Source organism: Harpia harpyja, chromosome 3 (assembly GCF_026419915.1).
Source record: "Harpia harpyja isolate bHarHar1 chromosome 3, bHarHar1 primary haplotype, whole genome shotgun sequence".
NCBI lineage: Eukaryota > Metazoa > Chordata > Aves > Accipitriformes > Accipitridae > Harpia > Harpia harpyja.
Genome location: NC_068942.1, coordinates 32,346,035 through 32,366,262, shown reverse-complemented (window position 1 = coordinate 32,366,262; position 20,228 = coordinate 32,346,035). Strand labels below are relative to the sequence as shown.

Here is a 20,228-nt window from a genome sequence, read left to right as displayed (position 1 = left end):
CAATAAAAAAATGTGTATGTCTGGTTTAGGTTACATAAAAGCTGATACTCTGTAAGAGTGGTTACATCTGGAAAACAACTTAAAACGCTGCTGGCCAAACACATCTTTGAATAAAGCTTATCTAGTATTAAGGAGTTAGTTGGAACAAGTGTAGTCCTTAGTAATGTTAAATAGGTATCTCTAAATGTAGTCTCTGTCAAAAAATTCAAGAAAAAGATTTGAATAGGTAGTGTTGGATTACCAGACTAAAACATAATTTTCTTTCATTCCACAAAAAATAATTTCTAATTCCCTACAGTTACTTTGGCTGTGTTACTACTGCAGGTACTACTACAACGTTACCTTTTACTCATGTCTTGCTTCCATTTGTCTTTTACCTTATCTCCCTCTTGCACTTTGCTACTGTGCAGGCTCATACTCAGCTGGGTGATGCAATTAACAGGAACAAATACTCCATAGTCAGAGGTGTAAGAAGGAAGACTTTCTGTTTCTAATAGATGTATAACATAATGATTTTTAATAATTTTCTAAGAATTGAATGTTTTGAGGAGCAATGCAGTTAATCACCTCTGTTTTCTGCCAAAGTTTGTTTGTTGGATAAAAAGATTAAATTCCTGAAAATAGGCTTGTTATTTAGTCTTTGATGGAGATGAACTGTTCATATTGGGACCTTTAAAAGCAGGTTTTAAGAATTTCAAGAAAAGCTGTGGTTTGCATGTATACCACAAGTGAAAGGAGTTTCATCTTCCTCTGTCTTACTGGTCACCAGGTCAGATCCTGCTTTAGCTCATATCTAAGCTAAGTTTGTTTCTGACTGATCACAGGAACATTATAGCAAAAAGTCACTGTTTTATTAAAACTTCCAGCAGGATGCAAAGTTAGCACCTTTCACTGTTAAAATTAGGGTAATCTTAATGTTACCTTACAGAAATATGGTGGCATCATGTCACCTTGAGAAGGCTCCTGTGAAGTCTACATGCATAGAACCATGTCTCTCTTATTTTTGTCTAGTTTATGTATTCATTTTCTACTCACTTGTTGACATTGATTAAGCTACAGTATAATTGCTATTGTCTACAGAAGCAAAGTTGTCAATTTTATGTTAGCATCAAGGTTTCCACTTTATTTTGTTTCACAGATCTAAGGGAAAATACAGTAGAGATGTAAGTTACTGGTATGTTTAAGCCTGCTGGATAATAGTTGTTTTTGGTGTGGTGTTTTGTTTTTTTTTTTTTTTAAAATGTCCATTACAGGTTGTTTAGAAATAGCCCACAAGTTTAATATCTTTTTCTCTGTCTGCTCCAACCTTAGTCAAATAATCTCTCTTGTATAACTTTGGCAATAAGTTTGTAATACTGCAATTCATACTAATCAAAAGCAGTTCTAGCAAACAATCTAAACTTTCATGCCTTTGTTTTCCTTTTAGACAGCACACAAGGCCACTGTAAGCTTTGGGCTGATAACTAATGCTTTTCTGAACCATCACATATGTATTGTGTCCTTTTCAGAGCAGACAGGGAAGAATGATCTAACTAAATGTTTCAGGGCAACAGTGAATAGGAAACGTTTTTAAGATGAGCTAACAAACAGCAAAGGTCACAATTAAGACATTTTAACAAGAAAGGCACATTCTGTGAAGTGGCATATTACAAATCAAATGAATTAGAAAAAATGTAAGTTAAGACTTATTCCTTAGGCAGCAATGAGAGGCTGAAATAGATTCTCTCTTTAAACTTTTAAGATCCTAACTGTAATAATTTAATGTCTGAGCTAAGTTGTTGTTTGTTTTTTTTTTTAAATCTATACAGCATTATTCAGGAAGGATTTTAGTGATGTGTTCACTCTGAATATGTCAGATTGTTGGCATTACACAGACAATGTTTCTTTCCTCTCTTCATAAAAATATTTGTTAAATTGCACTAAAGCAATAAAGAACCATCTAAAGCTTTCACTTGGAAAGCTGAAATTGAAGTTCTGATGTCCAAACTAATTTTGATTTTCTTTATGCTCTCTTTTTTCTGATCATAACAACTGGGAAACAGAAATGCAGGATGCAGTTGCCTGTAGTGCTAAAGGCATTGAAGTGCATCATAGGAACAAACAGTTGTTTGTGGGAGAACGGACTAAAGAGTACAGAATACAGTAAAAGAATACACCAATCCATGGTTTGTTTCTTTGCTTTCCAGATAGAAATTTCCTCTCTATACTTAAAGTTTTAGCTATCTAATCCTTTATTTTTCTGTTCATCAATACATATAATGGGAAGATGCAAGAGCCTTCACAGTGTAAATTTAATCCTCATAAAAATGTTGTCTGTAACCTGTGTGGTGTAAGATTCAAAACATGTAGGGGTTTGTTTCCCCTCCAATAGTTTTATTTCTAATTTCTGTTTCTTATTACTTTCTAAAATTTGCTTGCTAGTTATCTAATTGAAATCTAACAAAAGCCTAGCAACTTCAGTTATTCTATGCTGCATCAAAATCACTGTTAAAGAAATTTGCTGTAGGTGTTTTTCACTATTGCGTTAATGACATTTAGCTGAAGAGTTAGAGTATGGAATACAGGAGTGTTATTTCTAAATTCGTAAAATCAGCATACAATACACTTGTCATAGAGGTTTTTACTTCGCTTATTCTACTGGTTTTGTTACTGCTGCTACAAAGTTGGAAAGATTTGGAATTGAGCAATGAAATTTTATAAGGCAAACACTTTCCATACTCTTCTGCTTTTCTTTTTTCATCTGTGTGCTTTGTTGTTACAGTGTCCTGTTACTTCTTGCTACTGTTAATAGTGTAATTGCTTCAAGTCTACTTAATTAATTAATTTATTAATTTTAAATTTCTGTGGGTGGAGAACAGGTCTTATGAACCTTTGTTGACTGATTTTCACCAAGGCTTAGAAACTATTATACTAATGGTATAAAACAATTGCAGATAATATTAAAGACCGTATAATTATCTTGTCAGTGTTGTCCCCTGTAGTGTTTAAAACTAGTTTTGGTACCAATTTGTTTAATTGGAGCAACTAAAAGTAAAATGGATAAGCAACTAACCTGGATGTGATCTCTCCAACTTAAAAGTTGAAGCCCAGTAATGGAGTGGTGAAGTGTTAAAATGGTTGTACAGGAAAATTGTAGAGAGATGTGCAATTGTAGGGAAAAATTAGCTGATGTGAAATACTACGTATTGTAAGCACAGTCTTCCTGCATTTTTCTTTGACCTGTATGGGAGGTATCAAAAATGTGTTCTAAATTAGTACATTAAATTTGATAATTAAAAATAGTATAATTTGTTAGTACCATTTCAAACGCATATGGTGACTATACTTCTTACTTTTGGAGGTGGCTTCTTCAGGTCAGGTCCCTAGATTACTGGGGAAACAGTTAGGAGTGGGGGTTGAAGTTCAATTTTTTTCTGTCCACATGGGATCAACTTTCTGGTTTTTAAAGGGATATAAAAGACTTCATTTATAGTGGATTTTGACCCTTTGTATCTTAGTTTCTAGTTAAACACGTGTAGTCTCTTTTTTATTTTTTTTCCCCAAGTTTAGAATATAATTTTTCTTTTTTTTTTTAAATTTGCCTCTGTTAATAGGGAAGATTTGCTGTTGAGTGTCAAAGGTAAAAGGAAGTGGTAAAGAACAACCTTCAATAGATTTTGTACAAACGAGTAGCAGCTCTTTTTGGACTCCTATAAGATAAACAACTAAGCTTTAAAAATACTGTGAAATCCATGCTTAATCAGCTGCTTATTGGTGTGAAATGAGTTTATGTATGTATGTGGTGGGTTGACTCAGGCTGGCTCCCTTCCCTGAGGGATGGGAGAGGGATTCAGGAAGGGCAAAAATGAGAAAACTCATGGGCTGAGGTAAAGACAGTTTATTAAGTGAAAGGGGAAAAAAAGGAAAAAAACACAAGTGATGCTCACCACCAGCAGACCAATGCCCAGCCAGGCCCTGAGCAATGGCTGCTTTGGAAAAACTGCCCCTCAGTTTTATTGCTGAGGAGGATGTTATATGGTCATAGGTGATGGTAGACTTTTGCAGATGGCAAAGGTAACTGTCTTTTTTCTGTTTGTTGTTTTTGGGTGTTTTTGTTAAAGCCTTGTCTTTAGTTTTTATGGCTGCCTTGATCAATCCCTACTTTAACCTTATTTCATCTTTGCATTTGGATTAGAGCCATTCCCTCACACCCTTTGTCACTGGTATAACTATCATAGCAGAAATAAACAGAGAAAAACATTCTAGGAAAATCTTTTCACCTATGCCACAGAAGGCTCCCAAACCTATGTCTGGTCTTAATCCAGACCTTGTTACAGTCCACACAGTGGAGCACGTATGGAGGTGATGTTTGTTCTGGAACTGCCAATGGAGATACAGGTTAAATAATTTAGGTAGTCCTTGTAGAGAAGTGCCTGTATTTCCAAGAACTGCGGAGTGCCTGCTGGGAACTGTGGGCTCACCTTTAAACGTACTATGTATTTCGGAGGTGCGTTTAGCACTCAATAGAGCTAAAAAGTCTCTGCAAGCCTCCTTCAAGTAGATTTGGTTATAAAGCTTGGAGTTATGAAGGAGGAATTTCTTGGGGGAAAAAGCAAGGTAACTTTCCAAGGACTGAGCATTCTCTGAGATACCCTGTCCCTAGACATATTCACAGTGCAGTCACCCTCCCTTTTAAATATGAGTCCCGTATGATGTAATCCTGCCTATCTGGGTTTTAAAAGAACTGAGGAGGCAAAAGCACGCTAAGCCTGCTTGTACAATGTTTGTTAAAATATGAAAGAAGTAGCATGAATGCCTGCACAGGTAGTTCTGGGATATTAAAACAGCCCTGATGGGCTTGACAAATTGTGTAGAGGCAGATCGCGGGCTGCGGATGTGCATCTGGACAGCATGCCTTCAGACACTCCTTGTTGTTCTAGGAGTACTTAGCAGTTGATAAGGAAATACTCTTGGTCTCTTGGTAATAATTTACATTTTAGATTCTCTAATTCACCCTTCCAAAGGAACTCCCCCCCCCCCCCTCCCCCCCCCCGTAAATTGTGGAAAGAGCCTGGAGTAATTCAGTAGCCTGCCTCAGCTAAAAGTAACCTTTGCCACAAAACTCTTCTTTCTGTGCTTTGCTCCTGAGCCTTCCATGTAATTCTTCTCAATGACATCCAACTTAATGTGATTTTAAAAAAAAAAATATATTCATCAAATGATCTGACAGCATATTAAAATTTTCTTGTGCAATACAGCTAGTTAGGACATCTCATTTAGAAAGTACTCTCTGTGAAAATAAAAATTTTCTTTTTTGTGCAGAAAAACACTTAGAGAGCAAATAGCTCTCACATGGTAACCTCAAAATCAAGAAATTCACACACTCCTAAAAAAATTGAGACAAGTTAATTGAGCCATGATAATCTTGTTCTTAATTGCCATGTATAAAAATGTCATTTCCTTCCTGATAGCATGTGGAGCTGCTACTTAACTTCAGGCTTTGTGTCAAGTTAACTTTTTGTTAAGGTTTATAGTAAATCTTGGATAACTTGCAATTTCATGTGCTGGTCTCATGTTTGGTTGGGGGGAAGAAAACCAGACCAATTCTTAGACATCAGCCTATGAGTTGTCATCCTTTTACCTTCATTATTACTTGAAGTACCAATGCCAGATTTTAAATATTTCTAATGTTCATGTAGTTTTCCAATCATCATGTGCTTTCTGCACTCTCAAAATGTTACCTTCTTCATGCTATATGAAAATGTCCTGTTTGTTTGCCTCAAACTCAGCATAGTGAACACTAGAGATGTGATTGTTGCGTAGAGCTCAATAGAAAAGAAGAACTCAGCTTCTTGCTCCTCTTCTACAAGATTGCATAACAATATTACTGAATTTTGTCAAAACTTTAGAAAGCTTGCTTTTGGAAATTCTGGTTACTTCAAATATATGAAGATTCTGGTTTGATTTTTCCCTCCAATGCTTGTGCGCCTTTTTTTTTTTTTTTTTTTTTTTTTTACTGTTGGCAATCTGAATTGCAGCAAAGACAGCTGGTGACTCTGGTACTAAAGCTAGTATGGAGTTGGACTGACGATGTCGTCTCAGATTTCAGTTTATTCATTCCTTTTCCTCATATTCTTAAGTATTCTTTCTCCTTTGTCAATTTTAAATGTGTGATGTTGATAACATGGTGCTTAATTTGCCTTAATGATCTACATCACTCACCCCAGCTTTCACCATCTCAGCTCAACTCTGAGGTGTCCACATGTTCTATCTGTGGCACTCTCTGCCCGCTCCTCTGATCATCCAGGCCTTAGGATTGGAAATAGCTTGTCTGTGGTGTTTTATGTTCTCTGTAAATTAAACTGCTTCAGCATGACTAGAGTTGGGAGCTGTGCTCCTTGCTTGACAACATTTTGATGTCTTCCATGTATCTAAAATATTGAATAGCATGTTTTTCCCCCTTCTTTTTTCTTCTTTTTTTTTTTTTCTGGTAAGGTGATCTTTGTGTTGAGTACCATATAGAGATGAAGGCAAGGCTGTGCTTGCAGGAATTTGTCTAAATTTCATTTCAGAGTGACTGGAAAAAGTCTTCAGAATCTCAGTTTGGATTCTGTAATTGGGATTATCTTTTTCTTTCAGAAGAAGACTGTTGAAAAAGGACATAAAATTCTTAGCTGTTTGAAAACACTAGCATTTACCACCACCTTTGTAAAAGCTAATTCTATTTACAGTATGGCTCAGTTAGAAAAAATACAGTTGTGAGGAAAGACTTTATACATTAAAATTAAAATTTTACCCTTTACTTTTATAATCCAGGTAAGTTAAAGGAAAATGTGCTTTTTCATTTAAAATTGTTCAAAAGTTTTGATGGTTTCTCCTCAACTGTGTTTAAGGAAGACTATCCTTAGTTTCAGATAGAAAAGGACAGTGTCATGAGGATCCCACATCTTCCTGAAAATAAACATTTGAACTACCCTAACAAAGTGTTTGTTCTAAGAGTTGAAAGGTGTATGATCTTATGTTCACAAGAGCATATTCTGTAGAAAACTTTATCTTGTCCTTCCAGCCAACATAACGGAGGAAAATGGGGATTAATTTTGCTTGTAAAATTTGCAGATTCCATAATTGTTGGTGAAACACAAGACACTAAGAAAAAGAAAAAGAAAAACATTGGCCATGTGGATTCTCCTGTGACTTCAAGGGATTATGTTTTTTTCCCATTTAATGGTGGTTCCCGAAAAAGCCAGCGTAGTCCACTTCTTCCATATTCTTTCATTGCAACACCAAGAAAAAACTTGGTTAAACACCGAGATTACTAGTTCTTGGTTCTACCTCAATTCCTACAAGTCTCCCAAATTAGTTTTAAAGCAGTATTTCTGTTCATTGGTAATGTCTCCATAACAATGTAGTTTATTGTATATATAAACTTTGACAATAATATCAATACTTCTGCAGGTTTTGAATTTTACTGGTTTTTGCTTCTTACATCACTGTCCACTTTGACTTTCATAAACGTCATCTTGTCTTAAATGCACTGTTTATAACAAGGAAAAAATTTGTTTTTTTCTGAATAAATGTAGTATTTGAAGTACTGTATAGAGAAAAATACTGTATGCTTGTCTCATATAAAAATATACATATGTATGTAAGTGTGCACATAAATATTGTTTTCTGTATCAGTTAAGTTATTAACAGAAAGAGAAGCAGATGGTATTTCAGGTAATTCAGGCTCTGTTCTGATTTTAGCCAAGTGGAATAACTTGGCTGGTATTTAGAGAGCTTCCAAGTTCTCTTCAGAAATAATTTCTGGTTTTCTGATTGTGTTTAAAACAAAATTAGAGGGTTACTTTGCAGAGGACACGAATATAGAACAATATGTGTATTGGCCTTTAATACTCAGTGGTTACAAAATTAGGTTTTTTTATCAAAAGAAACTTCTGAATAAATACAGAGCTTACTGAATTTTTAGTATACCGTATGCATCTCGGTCTAGCTCCATAAAATAAGCGAATGCGGATAATGCTGTAATTGCCAAGATACCAGCCTTTTTAAAAAGAAAGGTGAATGGATTGCTAAGACTGCCTGACTTACCTTTACTGCAGCAGTGGGTGGGATGAGTACCCTTGAGTTACTCGAGACTGAGAAGAGCTGCTGCTGCCGGCCAGGACTGGCGTAACAGTTGAAATGGCCCGTTCCTCCTACCCTGCTGTGCTTGTGTTCAGTCGCTTCAACTCTCACTTGACAGACTAGCTGTTTTGAACCTCCTCTTATTTAGCGGATGGTTGGTATTGCTAGCGTCAGGCACGAGTTTAAAATCTGGCCCCAGTCTGACTGCTGCTTAGCAGCAAAGGTTATGAGATGGATGTGATGAATGGGTGATCTTTCAGGAAAATATGAAACTCCTCCATATCCACACCGTCTACCTATGAGCCGATGGATCCTATGGTTACAAGTAAACCCCATGTACCCAAACTCTGAGCGCAGCTTTTTCCAGGGTATATTTGTGGGTTATAAATAGAAGTTGCAGCCCGCTAGTCAGTCCTACTTCAGTGCTTGCCTTTACTTGTGTGTTGGAGCCCGCAAGGTGAAGCTACACTGTTGGTGCTAAAAGGTTTGGGTTTTTTGGGGGGTTTTTTTGGGTTGTTTTTTTTTTTTTAAATAAGATTTTTAAAGATTATATGTAACTGTATGCCTGCTATTTTAAGTTACCTGTAAAATACTTAGGAACTTAATGGTAATCTATACAAGGTGAAATATGTTGAAATTTTAAATTTGTACAAAGGTAGTTTTCAAAATACAGCCTAACTTGGCAGCAATAGAATCATGAAATGCATGTTATATTAAATATTTTATATTAGATGTATGTCAGCAGTATCAGAACTGCTATGCTTGTAACTTTTATAGGTGAAGGTAGACACCTATATACTGATATTAAGCAGATTTAATACATGTTTTTCCAATTATTTTAGTTAGTACACCAATTCACTAGTATTCTGCAATAGTGTGACATGTACTTATTGATTTATAGACTACTAGGTTTAATTTTTCAGAAAAAGCTTGATGTTTTAACTAGTCATATGAAAGTAACAAGAAAGAAGTATGTATTTAGTTTAGAACAGTAAAATTACAAAATACAGGTTATGCCCATTTAAAACAGTGTACACGGGCATGTCTGTATGAAAGTCATACAGTGCTAAACGTTATGCAAATTTTTCATACAAATGTAAATTGTATATAATGTGACTTAATGGACTATATTTACATTATGTGATTGCTAGAAGGCTGTCTAGGTAGAATATGACTTCTAGTTCAAATATGTTTGGAAAAAAGTATAGCACTTTCAATGATGTCTTGCTATTTAATTCAAATAACATTGTAATTTTAGAAAAATTATTTTTCAGTGTTTAACTTCACTAACTTGTAAATATTTCTGCTAACTTCAGGTTCTGGAAAGTTGTGCTTAGTTACTTCTAATGGGAGAAAGTATGTCCTATCCAATGTTGTGTAAAGTTGTAGCAACGCAGGATGATTTCTTACATCATTCCTGCTTTGTGCTATCAATTGTTTTGAAGCTAATATTTTATTAATTGGACCTTTGTTTTCTTTTAGCTGACAGCACGATCGCTGCCTTCCATACAGTCTGATGAGAGACTACAACCTCTGCTTAATCATCTCAGGTAGCATAAACTGAAAGCATGAGTGTATTCTTTCACACAGATAAAATAATTGTATTATTAGAATGTTTTAGCTACAGTCTTTTTTCAGATGCCTCATCTGTGAAATTGGCTTTGACTGGAAAAAAAACTCTGAAAGTATACCTTCAACTTAACAAAAACTTTATGAATGACACGAAACATAATTTATAGAGCTGGTATTTCTTCTAAGTAACAAGAAAGTATTTGTAGCTTTTACAAAAGCTATTTTTTCTTTATAGTAAAGGCGAAGTTGTTAAGTTTCTTTATGACCAAAACAGACTCCAAATTACACTGCTCAGAGTATGGACCTTCCTTGTTGCAAATACTTTGTGCTCTATGATCTTTTGGGGAGATTTCTCCATCACTGTCATTGATGAATGAAGTCCTATTTTCTTCTTTTAATGGACCTAAAGAGAGAGCTGAAAATGTGAACCATTAAGAGTGTTCTACGACACAGTTAAAATAGCCTGCCTCTCTCCTAGTAGCATATAGTATATAGAAGCTTTCTGCTTTCTTTGAATGTGTTTGGGGATGAAGACTAGGAAAAAATACTTTTCTGATGTTCTTCAGGTTAAGCATAGATCTGGTCTCTTTCTTACACACATGATTGCTTTTTACCACTTTGTATTGTTTGAGAGAGTTTTCTTACTACGGTAGCATGCAGGAGGACAAAGACCATATAGTTAGAGGGAGATACATTGGCTTAGAATCATTGAATAATTTAGCTGGGAGTGAACCTCTGGAGATCATTTAATCTAGCCCCTGCTCAATGCAGATCTGGTTAGATTGGGTTGCTCAGGTATTTATTTAGTTGAATTTTTAATATCTCTAAGGGTAGAAATTTACTTAAATATTGAATGTCAGTAATGAAAGCTCTGTTTTTGAACACATACAGCTTTGCATTAAGATCACTGAAATGATGCTGGATGAGTTAGAAATGGAAGCGGTGAGGTTCTGTCATGACAGCACTGCACCGGAATTATGATGCAGATATAGTTAGCATGCTTTTTATTTCCTATGGTGCTCTACTGCTCGAGGTATCAGTACCCAAAACCTGACATTTTATTCTAATTTAAAAAAAACAACAACTTGTAATTTTTATTACATAAGAACAGTTTCATGTTTTATTGCTTTTTAGTGTAAATCAGAATAGGAAAAATAGCTTTCATTGTATCTCTACTTACTTACATATGATTGAACTTTGTTGAAGAGCAATAAATGAAAAAAAATTATTGCAGTGTAACTGTTACGTAGCTAGTTAGAGGATACTTCTGAATGTCAATAACCTTCCATGTTTTTATTACTATACATCTCATTGGGATTTTAAAAAATGCGCCTCTGTGGCATACCTTTCTCCATTTGAAGCTAAAGAGCAATTAGGTTAGCTTTTTATAAATCGTGCTTTCTAGGAGCAATTACTGAGAAATTTGAAATTTCTTTTGATATATGCTGTGCATCTATGTAAGTGGAACAGCCTTCAGTATCACAGCAAACACAATCCTCTCTATGCTTTTTTTTTTAAACATGGGAAAAGGAAATGTTGCAAAAAAAGCTAGTTTAACATCAGCTACTTTAACAGGGGTACTGAATCCTACATTTATGCAAAAAGGTATTTTTTGCACATTCTTATGTTAACTTGGGTATGTATGTTTAATGACTGGTAACTTACTTCCATTTTGCTTTTGCGAAAATGGAGGGGCTGTTCCTAGTACATTTTGTCACCAATTGCTTCTGAGTTGCCTTTTTGGAAGTTCCTTTAAAATAGACAAAATAAATCAAACCTTACAACTTGAAAAACAAGCACTGGCAGTGAACAGACAGATGACCAAATAGGTCTTCTCTGTTATTTATTTCTGTGAATCTGTGATTTGTTTTTGCTTCATCTTGCTCCTAAGAAAGGAGAGTAATAGTTGTAGGTTTTCCTCTACCTTCATTGTGTGAATTCTTACAGCAGTATTTTATTTTTGGCATATGTCAATTGAGCTTTATCAGGGGAGCAAAACTTAGATAGAAACATATGAAAAGAGCATACAATTGAAGGTTACAGACCATTGTTTGGTTGTTAATGCCCCACACATTTTTTGGCAGCTATTCATATCTGCTTGTGACTTTTAAATTAGCTAGTCCTCAGAAAAGGTCATTTCACTGTGGATTATGTCTGCATAGATATTTTAATCTGTGCCCTTTTTTTTTAAATGGACCTAACATGTATTTTGTAATTGGACTGTTCTGGACTAAACAAATATTTTATCTGCAACTTAGATCCTCATTTTGTCCTATTCTGTTTCATTGGTGCTTTCTAGTATTAATTGTACTAGACAAAAAAAAAAAAGAGAACATATTTAGTTAAAATGTTAAAGTATTTGATGCAACATGCTCACAGTAGGCTACAAGGAGATTTTAAATTGCTAAAACTTTAGCAATTTAATAGAAATGGAAACTTTATGTCTAAATGCATGAGAAGAACACTTCTGCAACTCCTGCTTGCAAGGGAGTTTATATGGGTTTCATGATGAAATTACAGGGTCGTAACACTCTACTATTTAAAATCGTCAGCAGGAATAATTTCAAAGATAGACAAAAGCTGTCATATGTAATCCCATCAATCTACTATAGGACTGTGCCTGTACATGAATTATAAGGAGAAGCTGAGTTGACTTTGTTTAGTCTGGTGATGAGGAGGTTTAGGAATTATCAAATAGCAGCCTAAAAGTGTTTGAAGGGCAAACATCACAGTATTAGAATTCTTGACGGTACTAGAGGATGTAACAAATGACAGTGGTCACATATAGCAGCTTGGGAGGTTCAGATTGGACATTAGGAAAAATGCCTCTGCTAGAATGATAGGTGCAGCAGATTGCCCAGAGATGTGGAATCTTGGTTCATGGAGATTTTTAGGAAGCAGCTAGAAAAAGCCACGTCTCACCTGACTAGTGTTGGCAGTAGTCCCAGTTGAAGTGGGGTGTGGGACTAAATGGTCTTCTACCATCCTTTACAACCAACGTTTTGTATGATTCTATTAATTCTGTCTTCAAATGGTAGTTCACAAGGTTGATAGAGCAACCAAGTGTTTTGCAAGACTGGATTTTTTTAATGGGTAACCCAATACTCATGCAGACATGTTCACCCTCCTCACTTATGCTCATCTCACAAGCAAGAAAAGAAGAATGCGCACCTTAATGGACTGGTGTCATTTACTATTCTCAACATCTATAAAGTGCCCTTCATATCCTTACTAAATCTCATGATACACATCTGTGAATTATACAGTATTTATTAGAACAGTCCTGCAGCTGTTTATTTGAAAGACATAGGTCCCACTCTTGGAAACATTGATATAGTGGAGGTTTCTTCTTGGTCAACAGTGCTGTGAATGTATGTATTGATCTTTAGTTGCAAGATATGCTTGCATTGCAGTAAACCACAAAAAGAAATTATGAAGAGCTACAGATATTTCAGGTGAGTAAGAAGCTTGATCAGGATCAGGAAGTAACCTAGAAGGTACATGGAATAAAAGAAAGGATAAGTCCAAAGTAAGAGCTAAAACTGGAAGCAAAAAGAGCACAAGAAAGTGAGGGTGATCACAAGCCTAGTTGGTTTGCGTTGTAATGTGTTTTCAAACCAGCAGCAGGAAGCTCTTTGGCAACATTTAATGACATGAAAAAATGAGGACCATTGTCCATAGAACAAAGGATAGTCTTAATTTTTTTTTTTTTCAAGGTGTATGGGTTTGCATGGCAAGAATTTGGTAGCAGGGGGGCTACAGGGGTGGCTTCTGTGAGGAGCTGCTAGAAGCTTCCCCCATGTCCAACAGAGCCAATGCCAGCCCTCTCCAAGACGGACCCACCGCTGCCCAAGGCCAAGCCCAAGCCCATCAGTGACGGTGGTAGTGCCTCTGGGAGAACGTATTTTAAGAAGGGAAAAAAAGTTGCTGCGTGACGGAAACTGCAGGCAGAGAGAGGAGTGAGAAGGTGTGAGAGCACCAGCCCTGCAGACCCCCAGGTCAGTGCAGAAGGAGGGGAGGAGATGCTCCAGGCGCCGGAGCAGAGATTCCCCTGCAGCCCGTGGTGATGAAGACCATGGTGAGGCAGGCTGTCCCCCTGTAGCCCAGGGAGGTCCACGGTGGAGCAGATCTCCACCTGCAGCCCAGGGAGAGAGGACCCCACGCCGGAGCAGGGGGATGCCCGAAGGAGGCTGTGACCCCGTGGGAAGCCCACGCTGGAGCAGGCTCCTGGCAGGACCTGCGGCCCCGTGGAGAGAGGAGCCCACGCTGGAGCAGGTTTTCTGGCAGGACTTGTGACCCCACGGGGGACCCACGCTGGAGCAGTCTGTGCCTGAAGGACTGCAGCCCATGGGAAGGACTCACGTTGGAGAAGTTTGTGGAGAACTGTCTTCCGTGGGAGGGACCCCGTGCTGGAGCAGGGGGGGAGTGAGGAGTCCTCCCCCTGAGAAGGAAGGAGCGGCAGATACAAGGAGTGATGAACTGACCCCAACCCCATTCCCTGTCCCCCTGCGCCGTTGTGGGGGAGGAGGTAGAGAGAAAATCAGGAGCGAAGTTAAGTCTGAGAAGAAGGGAGGGGTGGGGGGAAGGTGTTTTAAGATTTGGTTTTCTTTCTCATTACCCTTCTCTGATTTGATTGGTAGTAAATCAAGGTAGTTTTCCCCAAGTTGAGTCTGTTTTGCCTGTGATGCTAATAGGTGAATGATCTCTCCCTGTCCTTATCTTGATCCATGAGCCTTTTGTTATATTTTCTCTCCCCTGTCCAGCTGAGGAGGGGAGTGATAGAGTGGCTTTGGTGGGCACCTGGTGTCCAGCCAGGGTCAACCCACCACACAAGGTTGTTGAGATTTTTTTAATAGAAACGTAGAGGGAAATAACGGCAATCCATGGAGAAATCAAAGTGGTGTTTTCTTCTGGTGAAATCAAGGGACCTTGGGAATCTCTACTGTAGGAAATCAGAAGACCTGGCACCTAAAATGGCAAACCCAAAAGCTCTAGTCCCTTCAGCTCCTTCGGACAGGGATCCAACTGCTTAGCTCTCTAAGGCCACATGACCAGTGCTGGCCTCTTTATGCCCAGCTCTAATCTACCACATATATTGGATGGTGTCGTGGTTTAACACCAGCCAGCAACTAAGCACCACGCAGCCGCTCACTCACTCCCCCCCCACCTGGTGGGATGGGGGATAGAATTGGAAAGAAAAAGGTAAAACTCGTGGGTTGAGATAAGAACAATTTAATAGAACAGAAAGGAAGAAACTAATAATGATAATAATAACATTAATAAAATGACAATAATAATAAAAGGATTGGAATATACAAAACAAGCGATGCACAGTGCAATTGCTTACCACTTGCTGACTGATGCTTAGTTAGTTCCTGAGCAGCGATCCCCCCCAGGCCAACTGACCCCAGTTTATATACTGGGCATGACGTCCCATGGTATGGAATACCCCTTTGGCCAGTTGGGGTCAGCTGCCCTGGCTGTGTCCCCTCCCAGCTTCTTGTGCCCCTCCAGCCTTCTTGCTGGCTGGGCATGGGGAGGTGAAAAATCCTTGACTTAGTCTAAATGCTACTTGGCAACAACTGAAAACATCAGAGTGTTATCCACATTCTTCTCATACTGAACTCAAAAACATAGCACTGTACCAGCTACTAGAAAGAAAATTAACTCCATCCCAGCTGAAACCAGGACAGATGGATAAAGCACACTCTATTTCAGAGCACAGCATTTGAAGGCTGTTTGTAGGGTTCGGCTCTTTGGTGAGTGGTGTCAGATATCGAGAAACTTTGACCTTGCAAAGGTCATATGCTACTTTTTAGTGTAAAAATAAGGAAACATTTATGAAAAACTTTTCTTGTTTACTTACCATGCTGAGAATAGTTGAGCTTTTCGGTGTCCAAAAAGTATAATTTCTTCTTCTTCCCCGCCCCCTTCCCCCCCACCCCCTTCCATTGGTATTTCTGGCCTTGCAGTAATGTTTTCTACCAAGTCCAGACGTAATGGTCCGCAAGATTCAGAGAGTGTGTCCTCTTTTTAGCAGTAACTTCTGAAGTCTTATTTTGTTCACTTATTGTATAGGAAAACTTTTGTGTCTTCTCTTTGGGCCTCCTCTTCCCAGGCCAATCCTTTCTACAGATGCTAGGAAGAAGTGGTTTTCTTTATCTTAGCAGTGTTTTTCAGTATTGGTGTGATTCTAATAAATACTGTAGGGCACAAGCAGATGATCTGAAGTGATTAGGGTAGAGCAGCTTAAGAAGTTACCAGCACTCATCCTGGAATGTGATAACTGACTGGTCATTTTCCTAATTGGGTGTTTTCCAAAAAAAAGTGAAGTTGCCTAAGCAACAGCTGTTTTCTGCTGTTCTATGCTTTGATTGTAATATTTTTGGGACTGTGTTTTTTGTTGTGTTTGTAGTTTGCTGTCGTGGTTTAACCCCAGCCAGCAACTAAATACCACGCAGCCGCTCACTCACTCCCCCCTGCCCAGTGGGATGGGGGAGAAAATTGGGAAAAGAAGCAAAACCCGCGGGTTGAGATAAGAACAGTTTAATAGAACAGAAAAGAAGAAACTAATAATGATAATGATAACACTAATAAAATGACAACAGTAATAATGAAAGGATTGGAATGTACAAATGATGCGCAGTGCAATTGCTCACCACCCGCTGACTGACACCCAGCCAGTCCCCGAGCGGCGATTCCCCCGCCCCCCCTTCCCAGTTCCTATACTAGATGGGACGTCCCATGGTATGGAATACCCCGTTGGCCAGTTTGGGTCAGGTGCCCTGGCTGTGTCCTGTGCCAACTTCTTGTGCCCCTCCAGCCTTCTTGCTGGCTGGGCATGAGAAGCTGAAAAATCCTTGACTTAGTCTAAACGCTACTTGGCAACAACTGAAAACATCAGTGTGTTATCCACATTCTTCGCATACTGAACTCAAAACATAAGCACTGTACCAGCTACTAGGAAGACAGTTAACTCTATCCCAGCTGAAACCAGGACATTTGCCTAAGTGAAGTGATGCAGATCTAGTTCTGCAAGGAAATTTAGATACTTTAGTAGAATCAGTAGTAATAGACATACACAGCTCAAATTCTTTTAATTATGTATCCATTGTTGAGTAATGAAAATAAAAAAACTATTAAGTACAGTAAGCTTGCCTAGTGCTCCAGTGTGTGCCAGACCAAATGAATGCATGTATAGTTAAACAAATGATTTGTACTGTAGTAAAATCAACTCTTGGCTATATGCTTTTCACACTTTACAGTATTGAAATGTCACAAAATAATCTGTAGTGCCTAGCATCATTATTTAGCTAAATTCCTTTTTTCTGGAGTTAACCTCTATATGCCTTCAGAAGATTTAAGAAATTATCTTTGTTACTTGCAAAATCTGTCTTGCACAAAGAAATTTGGTCTTACCCAGACTTTGCAACCTGGTTTTTGGACCAATATGCTATATTCAAAGTCCCTGTTAGCTTTATTGCTTGCTGTACTGTCACTTTTGAGTTCAGTTGGGTTCTGCTGTAAGCATTTCTCTTGGCCTGTTCTGCAGCCCTGCATATATCCTCATTCAAGAAGTCTACATATTTAAAAGTAAAAGCTGGGCATTAGACACTTGTATTTGATTGGAAATGACTTTGGTGACAATGTCGACGTGACTGTCTCTGCTGTAGTGTAGGGTTACCTGAATCTAGCTCATGTATCAGAAGTAGTTTCGTTGCAGTATGAATGAAAGATGAGGCAGCACATGCAAAGTCCTGTGCTATTTTGGCTAGACAGCTACTGTCAGGAGTTAACGTGTTTCTATGTCAGTACTGCAGTAAAAGCCTTCTCAGCTTTTTATTGGTACACGTAAGTAGTTTTTGAGTTTTTACTTTTCCCTCATGGTAGGTGTTCGTAGTGATAGATAAGTTTGTTTGTTTGTTTGTTTGTGTTTTTAAAATGCTACACAAGTAGCAAAGTACAAGAGGTTCTTGATCACTAGAAGAAAGCAAAAGTGAACCCTGCCTTCACAAAGAATGAGGAGAAGGATCTGTGGAACTATAGGCTGGTCAGCCTCATCTCGGTTCCAGACATATGAAGGACAAGAAGGTGATCATGAGTGGTGTTGCGGTTTAAGCCCAGCCAGTAACAAAGCACCACAAAGCCGCTCTCTCACTCCTCCTTCACGGCCCTGGTGGGATGGGGAGGAGAAAATATAAAAATGCTTGTGGGTCGAGACAAGGACAGGGAGGGATCACTCACCACTTATCGTCATGGGCAAAAGACAGACTCAAGTTGGGGAAAAAACAAAATCAATTTAATTTACTACAAATCAAATCAAAACAAGGATAATGAGAAGTAAACTCAAATCTTAAAACACCTTCCCCCACCCTTCCCTCCTTCCCGGCTCAACTCCACTCCCAGTTTTCTCTACCTCCTCCCCCACAGTGGCACAGGGGGACGGGGAATGGGGCTTGGGGTCAGTTTGCGACGTTGTCTCTGCCGCTCCTTCCTCCTCAGGGGGAGGACTCCTCGCTCTTCCCCTGCTCCATCATGGGGTCCTTCCCATGGCAGACAGTCCTCCGCGAACTTCTCCAACGCGAGTCCTTTCTGCGGGCTGCAGCCCTGCAGTCACAGACTGCTCCAGCGCGGGCTTTCCCGTGGAGTCACAGCCATTTCGGGGGCACCCCCCTCCTCCAGCATGGGCTCCTCCCCGGGCTGCGGGTGGGCATCTGCTCCCCCGCTCCCCTCCATGGGCTGGGGGGGACAGCCTGCCGCCTCACCGTGTCCTCCCCCGCTCCTCCTCCTTCCCTGACCTCGGTACCCACAGAGGGGTTCCTCTCACAGCCCAATCCCCTGACTCACTGGGTGTTCCCCCTCTTAAATCTGCTCTCCCACAGGTGTTTCCACTGTCACTGACGGGCTCGGCCTGGGCCAGCGGCGGGTCCGGCTCCCAGCCGGGGGAGCTTCCAGCAGCTTCTCCCAGGAGCCGGCCCTGCGGCCCCTCCCCTGCTACCAAAAAAACCTGTGCCACACAAACCCAAAACAAGCAGTCAGCATGGATTTGTGAATGGGAAATTATGCTTGACCAACCTCATAGCTGATCATTTTATAACAGAATGCTCAATAGATAGGGGGGAAAGCAGTAGGTATTGTTTGTCTTGACTTTAGCAAGGTTTTTGACACTGTCTCTTGCAACATCCTTATCGACAGCTGATGAAATATGGGTTAGGTAAATGGACAGTGAGGTGGACTGAAAACTGGCTGAAGTGCGGTGCTCAGAGGTTTGTGATCCGAGGCGTTAAGACTAGCTGGAGGCCAGTCACTAGTGGAGTACCTCAGGGGTCAATACCAGCTCCTCTACAGAATTAGCTATTTCTTTAATGTCCTAGGTGGGCACAGAGTGGGCGCTCGGCGAGTCTAAGGTGATAAAAAACTGGGAGGAATGTTTTACACCAGATGGGTGTGCTGCCTTTCAGATGGACTTGGACAGGCTGGAGAAATGGGCCGACAGGAACCCTATGAAGTTCAGTGACGGGGAATACCAAGCCCTGCATCTGGGGAGGAGTAACCCCAGGTGCCTGTACAGGCCGAATGGCTGTGAAACAGGGTCGCAGGAGAGGACCTTGGGGTCCTGGTGGACAACAAGCTGACTATGAGCCACCAGCGTACCCCTGGAGCAAAGAACGCTAACAGTCTCTCGGGTGGCATGAGGAAGAGCACTCCAGCAGGCAGAGGGAGGCGATCCTTCCCCTCTGCTCAGCCACGTCGGCCGGGCTGTGTCCAGTCCCGGGCTCCCCAGTACATAACAAGGAGAGGCTGAGAGCGCCGGGACTGTTCAGCCTGGAGGAGATAAATTTCAGGACGGGGGTGTGTGTGAATCTTATCGGCGCGTATAAATAGATGTCTGATAAGGGGGATACCACTCTTCTCAGTGGTATCCAGTGATAGGCCAGGAGGCAATGGGCACAAACGGAAATACAGGAAATTCCACTTAAACATAAGAAAACAGTTTTTTACTGCCGGGGTGGTCAAACACTGGAACGGGTTGCTCAGAAGGTTATGGAGTCTTTGTCCTTGGAGATGCTCAAAACCCAGCTGGATGAGATGCTTAGCAACCTGCTGTAGGTAACTCTGGTTTCAGCAGGGGGTTAGACTAGGTGATCTTCAGAGGTCTCTCTCAGCCTCAGGAGTAGCGTGGTCCTGTGATCTGAATTCTGAATGACCCCTCACTACCCCTTTCAGGTAAAGGGAGGGAGGGTTTCTTTACCATGTTTACTCTAATGTTGGTTTTATAAATCTTAAGTACTTATGTAACTGTCAAATACTGTTTTCTTGGTTTTGCCTGATATAAAATATTTGCAGCCCTTAATTGGTAAAACAATTTCTTTCTAAATTTGTAAACTTAAAAAAAAAATAATTTTTTTGAACAGTTTTAAATGATGTTGTACTGTTTGCCTTTTTTTTCAGCCATTCTTATGTTGGCCCAGATTACAGCGTGCAAAAGAACACTGGAAAAATTTCTCTAGAACAGATTGATGCTGTAAGTCCTCTGTGTTTGAGCTATA

At 39.6% G+C, this 20,228-nt stretch overlaps 1 protein-coding gene across 2 annotated transcripts in view; it reads left to right on the top strand.

Moving 5' to 3' along the window:
* The window catches only part of PRIM2 (DNA primase subunit 2), a 132,030-nt gene that overhangs the window by 63,208 nt on the left and 48,594 nt on the right, over positions 1-20,228 (top strand). For both annotated transcript variants that reach the window (XM_052781835.1, XM_052781834.1), the window contains exons 7-8: positions 9,589-9,656; positions 20,131-20,203. In XM_052781835.1, coding sequence (XP_052637795.1) covers positions 9,589-9,656; positions 20,131-20,203 — 141 coding nt within the window. The remainder of the gene's footprint in view (positions 1-9,588; positions 9,657-20,130; positions 20,204-20,228) is intronic.